At 45.0% G+C, this 15,206-nt stretch overlaps 1 protein-coding gene across 1 annotated transcript in view; it reads left to right on the top strand.

The window, feature by feature from the left end:
* LOC134351185 (sialic acid-binding Ig-like lectin 12) overlaps positions 1-14,940 on the top strand; it is an 80,769-nt gene extending 65,829 nt beyond the window's left edge. The window contains exons 9-10 of the mRNA XM_063057296.1: positions 1,111-1,225; positions 14,573-14,940. Of these exons, the coding sequence (XP_062913366.1) occupies positions 1,111-1,225; positions 14,573-14,677 (220 nt within the window). The 3' untranslated portion in view covers positions 14,678-14,940. The remainder of the gene's footprint in view (positions 1-1,110; positions 1,226-14,572) is intronic.
* Positions 14,941-15,206: the final 266 nt, after the last annotated feature.

Below are 15,206 nucleotides of genomic sequence, written 5' to 3'. Positions count from 1 at the left end.
AGAAATTGAGTTCAAAAGTCAAGGTCATAACGTTATTTGTTGCAACTTTATTTGTTGGTTGTCCACATTTTCCGACGATGATGTAAACCTATATGGGAGGAGTTATATAGTGAAAAAACCATTGCACTGGGAAATTCCACTCTGTCGGCCTCAAAAATCATGATCCAATGAGACAAAAAGTCATCTTGACTGGAGATTTCATGAGCTCCAGTGAATAGCCATTACACACCTTCTGTGCCTTGTCATGCCCTCTGCTCTCCACGGAGTGTTGCAGCATCACTTTCTTGGCCATTGGACCTTGTAGCTGATCTCATTCGCCCAGCCTCTGGAATTGCCTTCGCATGCTGGGGTAGCCATATCCCTATCTCACCGGGGGTGGAGGTTCCCAGCTACCCTCAACTGGTTTCGCCCACTTGTCTAAGCAGTATACCATAATAAATCTCTGCAACATTATAAACATTTTAGCATATTGCAACATTATATAGGCCACATCTGGATTATTGCATATAGTTCTGGCCACCCGACTATTGGAAGGATATTGAGGCTTTGGAGAGGGTGCAGAGGAGTTTTACCAGGATGCTGGCAGCACAAGAAGATAAAATACTGATATAGCATATAGGAAGCTGGTCACAGTTACCTGGACATAGAATATACAACTTAGAGGTCAGAGTAAAACTTTATAAAGCTTTGGTTAGGCACAGCTGGACTATTAACTGCTGATCTGGTTGGCCTTCTATAGGAAGGGTATTTTCACCAGAGAGGTTGCAGGGGCAATTCACCATCCTGTTACCTGGGATAAAACATTTTAGTGATGATGGGCAGGCTTTGTTTTCATTGGAGCAGAGAACAATAAGAAATGACCTGATAGAGGTATATAAAATCTTAAGTAATTTCAATCAGGGTGAATTGTGAGTAACATTTCCCTGGGGCAAAGAACATTTTGAAAACTCCTGATTCTGTTAAAGAGGGCTGCATTTACATCCTTTACATTTCCTCATTACCAGACCTTCAAAAGGTTTTTGAAATTGAATGCAGGAACCTCTCCAAAAGCAATCAGTGACATTTCTGTAAACACAGATCTATGTTTCATCTTTGAACTATTCTTTTCAGACCTGTTGGAAATAGAGGAAAACCAGAGGACAAATCTGAAACGGTGCTGGTGAGAGAGAGGCTGAAGATGGAGGAACATTATTACACGAACTGTGCACAGCCTGAACTGACCCAGGTGAAAAATGTCTTCCTGAGTGATGTTTTAGCCATACTTATTCCTTGTTGGCAGAGCATGAAACTCTGTTTCAGATTAGGCAAGCGATTGTACCACACCCCTTCTCTCTCCCTTATGATTCAGTTTCAGAGACTTCAGGAGGCTACACGTGAGCCTGGCACTTTCTGAAGAGTTGAAAGGAATATCCTATTTCATTACTCTTCCTTCACAACCTCATGACAGCATAAAACCCTGCCAAACCCTGCGACAGCTTTCCTGAAGTTTAATCACCACTGCAGGAAACACAGTGCCAGTTTGTGGTCTGTGACAAGCAATGTGACAATGACCCAGGTCACCCGTTGATAGAGCTGCCAGCTGACGGATTAACTTTGGCCCAAAGACACTGGGAGAATTCACCTCTCTTTCTCTCTAACAGAAACATTGAGAATTTTTCTAGTCCTGGGGTGGGGGGGAGAGGGGGTGGTAGGGATTCAGTGTACTGACCTGCTGAAAGATGGGAACAACCTTGTGTAGCACCTACTTGGTACTGCTGATTGTACCCTTGATCGATCGGGTCACACTCATAGAAACATAGAAAACCTACAGCACAATTTAAGTCCTTCAGTCTACAAAGCTGTGCCGAACATGTACTTACCTGAGAAATTACCTAGGGTTACCCATAGCCCTCTATTTTTCTGAGCTCCATATACCTGCCCAGGAGTCTCTTGAAAGAACCTGTCGTATCCGCCTCCACCACCGTCGCCGGCAGCCCATTCCACACACTTACCACACTCTGCGTAAAAAACTTACCCCTGACATCTCCTCTGTACCTACTCCCCAGCACCTTAAAACAGTGCCCTCTCCTGTTAGCCCTTTCAGCCCTGGGAAAAAGCCTCTGACTATCCACACAATCAATGCCTCTCATCATCTTATACACCTCTATTAGGTCACCTCTCATCCTCTGTCGCGCCAAGGAGAAAAGGCCAAGTTCACTCAACATATTCTCATAAGGCATGCTCCCCAATCCAGGCAACGCCTTTGTAAATCTCCTCTGCACCCTTTCTATGGTTTCTACATCCTTCCTATAGTTAAGCAACCAGAACTGAGCACAGTACTCCAAGTGGAGTCTGACCAGGGTCCTCTATAGCTGCAACATTACCTCTCGGCTCCTAAACTCAGTCCCATGATTGATGAAGGCCAATGCACTGTATGCTTTCTTAACCACAGAGTCAAGCTGCGCAGCAGCCTTGAGTATCCTATGGACTCGGACCCCAAGATCCCACTGATCTTCCACACTGCCAAGAGTCTTACCATTAATACTATATTCTGTCATCATATTTGACCTACCAAAATGAACCACCTCACACTTATCTCGGTTTAACTCCATCTGCCACTTCTCAGCCCATTTTTGCATCCAATCTAATGTCCCACTGTAACCTCTGACAGCCCTCCACACTATCTACAATACCTCCAACCGTTGTGTCATCAGAAAAGTTACTAACCCATCCCTCCACTTCTTCATCCAGGTCATTTATAAAAATCACGAAGAGTTGGGGTCCCAGAACAGAATCCTGAGGCACAACCTCCATGCAGAATATGATCGGTATACAACCACTCTTTGCCTTCTATGGGCAAGCCAGTTCTAGATCCACAAAGCAATGTCCCCTGGGATCCCATGCCTCCTTACTTTCTCAATAGGCCTTGCACGGGGTACCTTGTCATATGCCTTGCTGAAATCCATATAAACTACATCTACTACTCTACCTTCATCAATGTGTTCAGTCACATCCTCAAAAAATTCAATCAGGCTCGTAAGGCACGACCTGCTTTTGACAATTCTTAATCATATTATGCCTAAGGCATGTTGACTATTCCTAATCATATTATGCCACTCAATCACAGAGTCATTAAAAAATTTGCAACACAGGAGGCAGTTATGTGAAGAACAAAAGGATGACAGGAGTGAAGGTAGGAGTGATTAGAGATAAAGGTGGGAAGATGTGCCTGAAGGCTGTGGAAGTGAGCGAGGTCCTCAATGAATACTTCTTTTCGATATTCACCAGTGAGAGGGAACTTGACGACAGTGAGGACAATATGAGTGAGGTTGATGTCCTGAGCATATTGATATTAAGAGAAAGGAGGTGTTGGAGTTGTTAAAATACATTAGGACGGATAAGTCCCTGGGGCCTGACGGACTATTCCGCAGGCTGCTCCACGAGGCAAGGGAAGAGATTGCTGAACCTCTGGCTAGGATATTTATGTCCTCATTGTCCACAGGAATGGTACCGAAGCACTGGAGGGAGGCAAATATTGTCCCCTTTTTCAAAAAAGGTAGTAGGGATAGTCTGGGTAATTATAGACCAGTGAGCCTTACGTGTGTGGTGGGAAAGCTGTTGGAAAAGATTCTTAGGGATAGGATCTGTGGGCATTTAGAGAATCATGGTCTGATCAGAGACAGTCAGCATGGCTTTGTGAAGGGCAGATCGTGTCTAACAAGCCTGATAGAGTTCTTTGAGGAGGTGACCAGGCATATAGATGAGGGTAGTGCAGTGGATGTGATCTACATGGATTTTAGTCAGGCATTTGACAAGGTTCCACATGACAGGCTTATTCAGAAAGTCAGAAGGTATATGATCCAGGGAAGTTTGGCCAGGTGGATTCAGAATTGGCTTGAATGCAGAAAGCAGAGGGTCGCGGTGGAGGGAGTATATTCGGATTGGAGGGCTGTGACTAGTGATGTCCCTCAAGGGTCGGTTCTGGGACCTCTACTTTTCATGATTTTTATTAAAGACCTGGATGTGGGGGTAGAAGGGTGGGTTGACAAGTTTGTAGATGACACAAAGGTTGGTGGTGTTGTGGATAGTGTAGAGGGTTGTCGAAGATTGCAGAGAGACATTGATAGGATGCAGAAGTGGGCTGAGAAGTCGCAGATGGAGTTCAACTTGGAGAAGTGTGAGGTGGTACACTTTGGAAGGACAAACTCCAAGGCAGAGTACAAAATAAATGGCAGGATACTTGTAGTGTGGAGGAGCAGAGGGATCTGGCGGTACATGTCCACAGATCCCTGAAAGTTGCCTCACAGGTAGATAGGGTAGTTAAGAAAGCTTATGGGGTGTTAGCTTTCATAAGTCGAGGGATAGAGTTTAAGAGTCACAAGGTAATGATGTAGCTCTATAAAACTCTGGTTAGGCCATACTTGGAGTACTGTGTCCAGTTCTGGTCACCTCACTATAGGAAAGATGTGGAAACATTGGAAAAGGTACAGAAGAGATTTACCAGGATGCTGTCTGGTTTAGAGAGTGTGGATTATGACCAGAGATTAAGGGAGTTGGGGTTTTACTCTTTGGAGAGAAGGAGGATGAAAGTAGACATGATAGAGGTATACAAGATATTAAGAGGAATAGATAGAGCAGACAGCCTGCGCCTCTTCCCCAGGGCACCAGTGCTCAACACAAGAGGACATGGCTTTAAGGTAAGGGGAGGGAAGTTCAAGGGGGATATTAGAGGAAGGGTTTTTACTCAGAGAGTGGTTGGTGCGTGGAATGCACTGCCTGAGTCAGTGGTGGAGGCAGATACACTAGTGAAATTTAAGAGACTACTGGACAGGTATATGGAGGAATTTAAGGTTGCGGGTTATATGGGAGGCAGGGTTTAAGGGTCGGCACAACATTGTGGGCCGAAGGGCCTGTACTGTGCTGTACTATTCTATGTTCTATGTTCTAATTCAGCCTATTGATTTTGTGCTGCTTTCAACTTGGTTCCACTTCCAGCAGCTGTAGCTTCAAAATCGAGTTCTTTGTCAAATGCACAAATCCATGTGTGCATGTGTGCAATGCAAAATGTGCCCGCAGCAGCATCAGGGGCACACTGTATCATTCACAAGCACGCATCCCAATACTGTGTAAATATGTTGAGGGTTTTCAAAGAAATAAAGATTAGTTTTATTTGTCACATGTACATTGAAACATACAGTGAAATGTGCTGTTTGTGTCAATGACCAGCACAGTCCAAGAATGTGCAGGGGCAGCCCGCAAGTGTCGCCATGCTGCTGGCATCAACATAGCATGCCTATAACTTACTAACCCTAACCCTAACCAAGTCTTTGGAGGATGGGAGGAAAGCAAAGCACCTGTGCCGTAATAAGGAGAATGTACAAACTCTTTACAGAGAGCAGACCCTGCTAACTGATCACTGGGGATGTAATGCTGCCTCCAACCTTCCCCTTTGGTGAATCCCAGACCCCATCTAAACCGTGCCAAAATTGTCTTGGTATAAAGGATGTGATCTTGTGCTGAAAATTCTGAATTAAGACTCAAAACCACAATTAACTGTTTAATAGATCATTGTCTGTCATTGTCAGACTGAAATCACCTTGCCCAGTTTACTAATCAATGACATCATCTGCAGTAGAGTGTTCTGTCAGGAACCCTTATTGTGTTTGGTGGCCTTACAGGGGCTGCAAAAGAATTGTTTTCTGGCCTATCCCTTGTCATGGACAGCCCCTGCATAAACTGTTCACTAGCACTAGCGGTAATAGAGGCATTTAGCGTGTCTTTCAAAGAGAACGCTAACCGATAAATATAATAATGGCAAAGTTGTTGTAGGCTGCCAGAGAGAGCAGAGTTTACAAACTTTGGCTCAAGGCTTTAGTGAAGAAGCACAGGCGAGTAGCCGGTAAAACTTTTGTAGTGGTTGAATAAATAAGTCATCAAATTACAACTAATTAAATAAAATAGGAATGATGCAAGTTCAGGCGATGTGCTGTAGCTGCATGATGTGGGAGCTGGTGGACCCCATTGTGTTTCCTGGTGACCATATCTGCAGCAAGTGTTGGCTGCTCGAGGAACTCAGGCTCAAAGTTGATGACCTGGAATCTGAGCTTCAAACACTGTGGCACATCAGGGAGAAGAGAGTTACCTGGATTCTCTGTTTCAGGAGGTAGTCAACATCAATTAAATTAGCTGCCTCAAATTCAGTCAGTGGTCAGGGACAAGAGGATGTAACTGGAGTGAGGTGGGTAGTGGGATCCAAGAGGCAGTGCAGGAGAAGCCTCAACCCTTGAGCTTGTCTAACAGGTCTGAGATTTTTGCTCCCTGTGTGGATGGGAGTGGGGGCTGTAGGTAGGATGAGCAACCTAACTGTGGCACCATTGTTCAGGGAGCCATTCAAGAGGGGGGAGAGAAAAGAAATGTAGTGGTAATTAGGAATAGTATAGTCAGGGGAATGAATAGAGTTCTGTGTCACGGAGACAGAGCATCCCTAAGGCTGCGTTGCCTTCCTGGTGCCCAGGTTCAGGACATCTTATCTGATTTGCATAGGAATTTACAGTTGGAGGGGAAAGATCCATTTGCCGTGGTCCACGTGGGTACCAACAACATAGGTAGAATGAGGACAAAGGTTCTGCTGAGGGAATATGAGCAGCCAGGGACTAACTTAAAAAGTAGGACCAAAAATATGGAAATCTCTGGATTACTACCTGAGCCACAGGCAAATTGGCATAGTGTCAAGAAGATTAAAGAGTTAAATATGTGGCTGAAGGATTGGTGTGGGAGAAATGGGTTTGAATTGATGGGAAACTGGTACTGGTATTGGGGAAGGAGGGAATTGTTCCTTTGGGACAGGCTCCACCTGAACCTTGATGGGACCTGGATCCTGGCGATTGTGGATAGGGCTTTATAAATAGCATGGGGGTGGGTTCAAAAGATAGGTGAAGCTTGGATAAAGTAAAAGAGAAAAGCATGGATAAAGATGAAGTAAAAGCAAAAGTGAAAAAAGAAAAAAATAAGGGTGGAGTGCAGAAAAGTCAAGTGCATAACAGACAAAGATTACAAGGTTTTAAAGGCACGATGAGTGTAAGGGCACTTTATCTGAATGCCCATACTATTCGTAAGGAAGTCAGTGAGCTTGTGGCACAAATCAGTACAAAGGGGTGTGACTTAGTGGGCATTACAGAAATGTGGTTGCAGGATGGAGAGGATTGGGAATTAAATATCCAAAGGTATCAGGTAATACGGAAAGATAGGCAGGAAGGTAAGGTAGCACTCTTAATTAAGGATGAGATCAAGGCAATAGTGAGAGATGATATAAGATCTAAGAGGCAGAAAGTTGAATCCATCTGAGTAGAGATTAGTAATAGTAAAGATAAAAAAAGTACTGGTGGGAGTTATCTATCGGCCACTGAATAACATTACAGTTATTCAGTGGATTTTCAAAAGACTTTTGGCTTTTGGGTTTTCAAAAGGTTTTTGACAAGGTCCCACACAGGAGATTGGTGTGCAAACTTAAAGCACACGGTATTGGGGGTAAGGTATTGGTGTGGGTGGAGAATTGGTTAGCAGACAGGAGCAAAGAGTGGGAATAAACGGGACCTTTTCAGAAAGGCAGGCAGTGACTAGTGGGGTACCGCAAGGCTCAGTGCTGGGACCCCAGTTGTTTACAATATATATTAATGACTTAGATGAGGGAATTAAATGCAGCATCTCCAAGTTTGCGGATGACACGAAGCTAGGCGGCAGTGTTAGCTTTGTGAGGAGAATGCTAAGAAGATGCAGGGTGACTTGGATAGGTTAGGTGAGTGGGCAAATTCATGGCAGATGCAATTTAATGTGGATAAATGTGAGGTTACCCACTTTGGTGTCAAAAATAGGAAAACAGATTATTATCTGAATGGTTGCCGATTAGGAAAAGGGGAGGTGCAACGAGACCTGGGTGTCATTATACACCAGTCATTGAAAGTGGGCATGCAGGTGCAGCAGGTGGTGAAAAAGGCGAATGGTATGCTGGCATTCATAGCAAGAGGATTCGAGTACAGGAGCAGGGACGTACTACTGCAGTTGTACAAGGCCTTGGTGAGACCACACCTGGAGTATTGTGTGCAGTTTTGGTCCCCTAATCTGAGGAAAGACATTCTTGCCATAGAGGGAGTACAAAGAAGGTTCACCAGATTGATTCCTGGGATGGCAGGACTTTCATATGATAGAAGACTGGATCGACTAGGCTTATACTCATTGGAATTTAGAAGATTGAAGGGGGATCTTATTGAAACCTATAAAATCCTAAAGGGATTGGACAGGCTAGATACAGGAAGATTGTTCCGGATTTTGGGGAAGTCCAGAACGAGCGGTCACAGTTTGAGGATAAAGGGGAAGCCTTTTAGGACCGAGATTAGGAAAAACTTCTTCACACAGAGAGTGGTGAATCTGTGAAATTCTCTGCCACAGGAAACAGTTGAAGCCAGTTCATTGGCGATATTTAAGAGGGAGTTAGATATGGCCCTTGTGTCTACGGGGGTCAGGGGGTATGGAGGGAAGGCTGGTGCAGGGTTCTGAGTTGGATGATCAGCCATGATCATACTGAATGGCGGTGCAGGCTCGAAGGGCCGAATGGCCTACTCCTGCACCTATTTTCTATGTTTCTATGCACTTTCTCAATTGAAAGAAACTAGTTAGCAGAACCATTTTTCAAAATGATCCAGAGGCGAGCGGGGTAAATTAGTGAAGGTTTACAGCCTTTGTTATATAACTCCGCCGTGACCTTTTTATACTTAAAGCATTCATTTAATACCTCAGGCAAATAATCTTCGACCAGCCTTATCTTATAATCTTGAAAGTTAATCATACCTAACCGACGAGATTGGCGAATTATAGTAACCTCTGTTTGGAAGTCATGCAAAGCAATTATCACAGGTCGAGGTTTTTGTTGAGAAGAGAGTCTAAACACTGGGGCTCGGTGTGCCCAGTCTATTCTTGGCGGAGTATTCAAAACATCAGAAAACAAACGAGCCCACAGCTTTGCAAAAAATTCTGAAGGTCGATTGCCTTCGACCAACTCAGGAAAACCCAAAATTTGTATATTGTTCCTTCTTGATCTATTCTCCAAGGTGACAATCTTTTGTCTTAAAGATTCAACGTTTTTCAATTGTTTATCTCCGAACTTTTCCAACTCATCCGTCTTAGTAACCAGTCTCGTTAAAGTGTCTTCATGTTCTTGAACTGAGTAGTATGTTCCTGTAAAGTTTTTTGAATAGTCTGTAGCAGAATCTCCATTCGTTTAAGCTCTGTGGTAATTTTTAAACACACATCTGAAAGTTGTTCAGACATTCTGCTCTGAGGTTTCCGAATTAGCTCCGCGATAGTTTCCATAGTCACAGAAGCATCCTCTTCTTTTTTAGCAGTTTTAGCACGAGGCATCATAATACTCCAAGAGTAAGTTTTCAGATTGGATTCAGTAATTTAAAAAGAATGGAGCCATTCGAGAAACACATCTACTCCATGCAATGCCAGTAGGAGGAGAGTCAGTAAAAGTTTTTATAATTATATAAACTGGAAAAAGATGATCAAAGTGAATGTAGGTCCCTTGGAGGACGAGAAGGGGGAATGGATATGATATGGATGCAATGGGAGCAGAGGACCTTGATACAATAGTTATCACTAAAGAGGTAGTGCTGAGCAAACTTGTGGGCCTAAAGATAGACAAGTCCCCTGGTCCTGATGGAATGCATCCCAGGGCATGGATTCAGCAAAGGCAGGTCCTGTTTGACAAATTTACTGGAGTTCTTTGAGGATATAAACAGAGTGAATGGAGGGGAACAATTATGGTAGGGTACAGGAACAGTGGTGTACAAAGGCTGCAATAAATTTTGTCAAGAATTAAAGAAAAGCTTGCGAAAGGTTCAGAGAGCGAGGTAGAGTTAGAGATCTAGAAGATTATAAGGCAAACAGGAAGGAAATTAGGAGATTAGGAAATTAGGAAATTAGGGGACCCAGAAGGGTCAATGAGAAGGTCTTGGCGGGCAGGATTAAGGAAAACCACAAGGCATTCTACAAGTATGTGAAGAGCAAGAGGATAAGACGTGAAAGAATAGGACCTATTGGGTATGACAGTGGGAAAGTGTGTATGGAACCGAAGGAAATAGCAGAGGTACTTAATGAATACTTTACTTTACTTCAGTATTCACTATGGAAAAGGATCTTGGTGATTGTAGTGATGACTTACAGCGCATTGAAAAGATTGAGCATGTAGATATTAAGAAAGAGGATGTGCTGGAGCTTTTAGAAAGGATCAAGTTGGATAAGTCGCCGGGACCAGATGAGATGTACCCTAGGCTTCTGTGGGAAGTGAGGGAGGACAATGATCTTTGCATCATCAATGGGGACGGGAGAGGTTCCGGAGCATTGGAGGGTTGCGGATGTTGTTCCCTTATTCCAGAAAGGGAGTAGTGATAGCCCAGGAAATTATAGGCCAGTGAGTCTTACTTCAGTAGTTGGTAAATTGATAGAGAAGATCCTGAGAGGCAGGATTTATGAACATTTGGAGAGGTAAAATATGATTAGGAATAGTCAGCAATGGCTTTGTCAAGGCCTGATTGAATTTCTTGAGGATGTGACTAAACATATTGTTGAAGGAAGAGCAGTAGATGTAGTGTATATGGATTTCAGCAAGTACCCCATCCAAGGCTTATTGAGAAAGTAAGGAGACATGGGGACATTGCTTTGTGGATCCAGAACTGGCTTGCCCACAGAAGGCAAAGAGTGGTTGTAGTCATAGTCATAGTCATACTTTATTGATCCCGGGGGAAACTGGTTTTCATTACAGTTGCACCATAAATAATAAATAGTAATAGAACCATAAATAGTTAAATAGTAATATGTAAATTATGCCAGTAAATTATGAAATAAATCCAGGACCAGCTTATCGGCTCAGGGTGTCTGACCCTCTAAGGAAGGAGTTGTAAAGTTTGATGGCCACAGGCAGGAATGACTTCCTATGACGTCTGTGCTGCATCTCGGAGGAATGAGTCTCTGGCTGAATGTACTCCTATGTCCACCCAGTACATTATGTAATGGATGGGAGACATTGACCAAGATGGCATGCAATTTAGACAGCATCCTCTTTTCAGACACCACCGTGAGATGGGTCATATTCTGCATGGAGGCCGGTGACCAGTGGTGTGCCTCAGGGATCTGTTCTGGGACCCCTTTTTATAAAGGACCTGGATGAGGAAGTGGAAGGATGGGTTTGTAAATTTGCTGATGACACAAAGGTTGGGGGTGTTGTGGATAGTGTGGAGGGCTGTCAGAGGTTGCAGAGGGACATTGATAGGATGCAAAACTGGGCTGAGAAGTGACAGATGGAGTTCAACCCAGATAAGTGTGAAGTGGTTCATTTTAGAAAATCTAGTATGATGGCAGAACTCTTGGCAGTGTGAAGGATCAGAGAGATCATGGGGTCCAAGTCCATAGGACGCTCAAAGCAGCTGCACAGGTTGACTCTGAGGTTAGAAAGATATACGGTGTATTGGTCTTCATCAATTGTGGAACTGAATTTAGTTGCTGAGAGGTAATTTTGCAGCTATATAGGGCTCTGGTCAGACCCCACTAGGAGTACTGTGCTCAGTTCTGGTCGCCTGACTATAGGAAGGATGTTGAAAGCATAAAAAGGGTGCAGAGGAGATTTACAAGGATGTTGCCTGGATTGGTGAGCATGCCTTATGAAAACAGGTTGAGTGAACTCAGCCTTTTCTCCTTGGAGCGACGGAGGATGAGAGGTGACCTGATAGCGGTGTACAAGATGATGAGAGGCATTGATCGTGTGGATAGTCAGAAGCTTTTCCCCAGGGCTGAATTGGCTGCCACAAGAGGGCACAGGTTTAAGGTGCTGGGGAGTAGGTACAGAGGAGATGTCAGGGGTAAGTTTTTTTTATGCAGAGAGTGATGAGTGCGTGGAATGGGCTGCCGGCAACAGTGGTGGAGGCAGATACGATAAGGTCTTTTAAGAGACTTTTGGATGGGTACATGGAGCTTAGAAAAATAGAGGGCTATAGGTAAGCCTAGTAAATTCTAAGGTTGGGACATGTTCGGCACAACTTTGTTTCTATGTTTCTATAAATGGTAAAAGATTGCAGCATGCTGCTGTGCAGAAGGACTTGGCGTGAAGGCTTGTACATGCATCACAAAAGGTTGGTTTGCAGGTGCAGCAGGCTATCAAGAAGGCAAGTGGAATGTTGGCTTTCACTGCTAGAGGGATTGAATTTAAGAGCAGGGAAGTTGTGCTGGAGTACTGCATGCAGTTCTGGTATCATGTACTGGCTTTTGAGGTGGTGCAGAAGAGGTTCACCTAGTTGATTCCAGAGATGAGGGGTTAGACTATAAGAAGGGATTGAGTCTCCTGTACTCGCTGGAATTAAGAAGAATTAGAGGAGATCTTATATAAAACATGTCAAATTATGAAAGGGGTAGATAAGATAGAGGTAGGAAAGTTGTCTTCACTGGTATATGAGACTGGAACTAGGGGGCATAGCCTCAAGATTCTGGGGAGTAAATTTAGGATGGAGGTGAGGAGGATCTGCTTTTCCCAAAGAATGGTGACTCTATGGAATTCTCTGCCGAAGGAAGCAGTGGAGGCTACCTCAGTAACTATAGTTAAGACAAGGTTGGATAGGTTTTTGTGTTGTAGGGGATTTAATGGTTATGGAGAAAAGGCAAGTATATTGAGATGAGTCCATGGTCAGATCAGCCATGATCTTATTGAATGGCAGAGCAGGCTCGACGGGCCAGGTGGTCTATTCCTATTCCTATTTCTTATGTTCTTATGTTATGTTGACTCAAAGAACCCAAGTCCTAGTCTGTCATGGTCCGGTCTGTGAAGTCCACATTCCGGTTCACGATCCAGTCCGTGGACTCAGGCTCCGGGTCTTCCAGCAATCCCATGTTTTGATTGTGTTAAGCATAGGCACCTGATTCCCATCTTGCGGCTTGGAATATAAGTAGCCTTGGGGTTGAGTGTGGGCTTCTGGTTTGTCTTGTCAGTCCCCCTTGGAGCAACCTGCTGATGGAAGGCTAGTGAAACCATTCGTGATCTCTAGGCCTGGTTGGAGGACCACTGCTTCATGGAGCCTTGTTGCCACTTGTTGGAGTAGTCTTTGAGGTATGGATTCGGCTGTTTCCCGAGCCAGCTGAGGGGCCGTCAACCACTCTGAGCTAGGCAGGGATCTGGCTGTTTCCGTAGCCAGCAACCTCTGCTGGCTACGGAAACAGCCAGATCCCTGCCTAGCTCGGAGTGGTTGACGGCCACTCAGCTGGCTCGGGAAACAGCCGAATCCATACCTCAAAGACTACTCCAACAAGTGGCAACAAGGCTCCATGAAGCAGTGGTCCTCCAACCAGGCCTAGAGATCACGAATGGTTGCTGGGTGTAACTGCGTCTTGGAGCAACCCTGAAGCAGAGATGGAACTGTCTGTCGTTCTTTGGTGTTTGTCCCTTCTTGTCCTCACCTCCGTGGGGCAAGTCAGGCCAGTTTGCCATTGCCCTGCCGGGGGTTCTGTCTTGTCTTGTCCTCGCCTCCATGGGGTAAGTTAGGCCATTTTGCCATTGCCCTGCGGGGGGACATGTCTTCTCTTGCCTTTGTCTCTGTTGGGTAAGTCCAGCCATTCTGCCGTTACTCAACAGGTGGACCTGTCCTGCCTTGATGTGGAGAGGTTGAGTCCTGGTTTGTCTAAGTATAAGTCCCAGCTCTATGTCTATGTACTGTCCTGTCTCATGTTGGTGTCGTGTTAACGATGAGTCCCGGCTTTTCGAAGGACATGTCCCGGCTCTATGTTGATGTTCAGTTTCCAGTCGGTCTCTCAGCTCCAGCCTCCGAGTTATCAGCCTCCACATTTCAAGACAAAGATCCCACAGCCAAGCTCCAAGTACCAAAGCCTCAAGGATCCCGCAGCCAAGCTCCAAGAACCCAAGCCTCGAGGATCCCAAGCCAAGCTCCAAGATCACTAGCCTTGAGGGTCCAAAGCCAAGCTCCAAGAATACAAGCCTTGAAGATCCCAAGCCAAGCTCCAAAAGCACAAGCCTCGAAGATCCCAAGCTCCAAGAACACAAGCCTGAAGTCCCCAGCCTCCAAGCTCATGACCCAAGGCCCCAGCCTGCAGCCAAGCTCAAGACCCAAGACCCCAGCCTGCAGCCAAGCTCAAGACCCAATACCCCAGCCTCAAGCTTCAAGAGCAAAGACCCCAGCCTGTCTCCAAGCTCAGGCCTCTAAACCCCAGCCACGTCCTGTCTTGAAGCCATGTCATGTCAAGGCCTGGTTCTGGGGTCCGAGCCCGAGGCAAGACCTAGGTTCTGGGTCCTTGTAAGTCTCGGGCTCGGAGTCGAAGCCTTGTCTCCTTGTCTATTGTTTCTAGTACAGGTCCTGCTTTCCCTAGCTGAAGTCTGCATTCCTGTCCCTGGTCCTGGTCTGAATCCTGTCCCGCCCCTACTCTAGTCAAGTCCTGTTCCTTGTACTTCAGTGTCTGTGTCTTGCATTTGGGTCCGTTCCCAATGCCCCATTGTGACATAGTCATGCTAATTGTACCCAACTCCTCTCTTTTGTTGCAGGAGAAGGCAAAGAAAGATCCAGAATACAAACTGAACTGGAATGAGAATGCAGATCACAATGTGTATGAAAACTTTGATGAGGATTCGATATATGCGAACATGTAATTGTATCAAGATCAGGAAATGCGCTGGAGAGGAACAATTGAAATCCCACCTCTCCTTCTAAGAATCCACAAGAATTCATCTTCAAAAAATACTTCCAATCACACTGGAAAAGATGCTTTGAAAGATGTTTTGGAGCAATGAAATAATGAACATCATTCTTACTGCTTTTAATTCTTTCCTTCCTTTGCAGCCCTGGTGAAGGGTCCCAGCCCAAAACATCAACTGTTAATTTCTTTCCATAGATAGAAACATAGAAACATAGAAAATAGGTGCAGGAATAGGCCATTTGGCCCTTCGAGCCTGCACCGCCATTTATTATGATCATGGCTGATCATCCAACTCAGAACCCTGCACCAGCCTTCCCTCCATACCCTCTGATCCCCCTAGCCACAAGGGCCTTATCTAACTCCCTCTTAAATATAGCCAATGAACTGGCCTCAACTGTTTCCTGTGGCAGAGAATTCCACAGATTCACCACTCTCTGTGTGAAGAAGTTTTTCCTAAGCTCGGTCCTAAAAGGCTTCCCCTT

This window comes from Mobula hypostoma, chromosome 8 (assembly GCF_963921235.1).
Source record: "Mobula hypostoma chromosome 8, sMobHyp1.1, whole genome shotgun sequence".
NCBI lineage: Eukaryota > Metazoa > Chordata > Chondrichthyes > Myliobatiformes > Myliobatidae > Mobula > Mobula hypostoma.
Note: the sequence above shows the minus strand (reverse complement) of the source record. Positions and strands in the feature narration are given on the sequence as shown.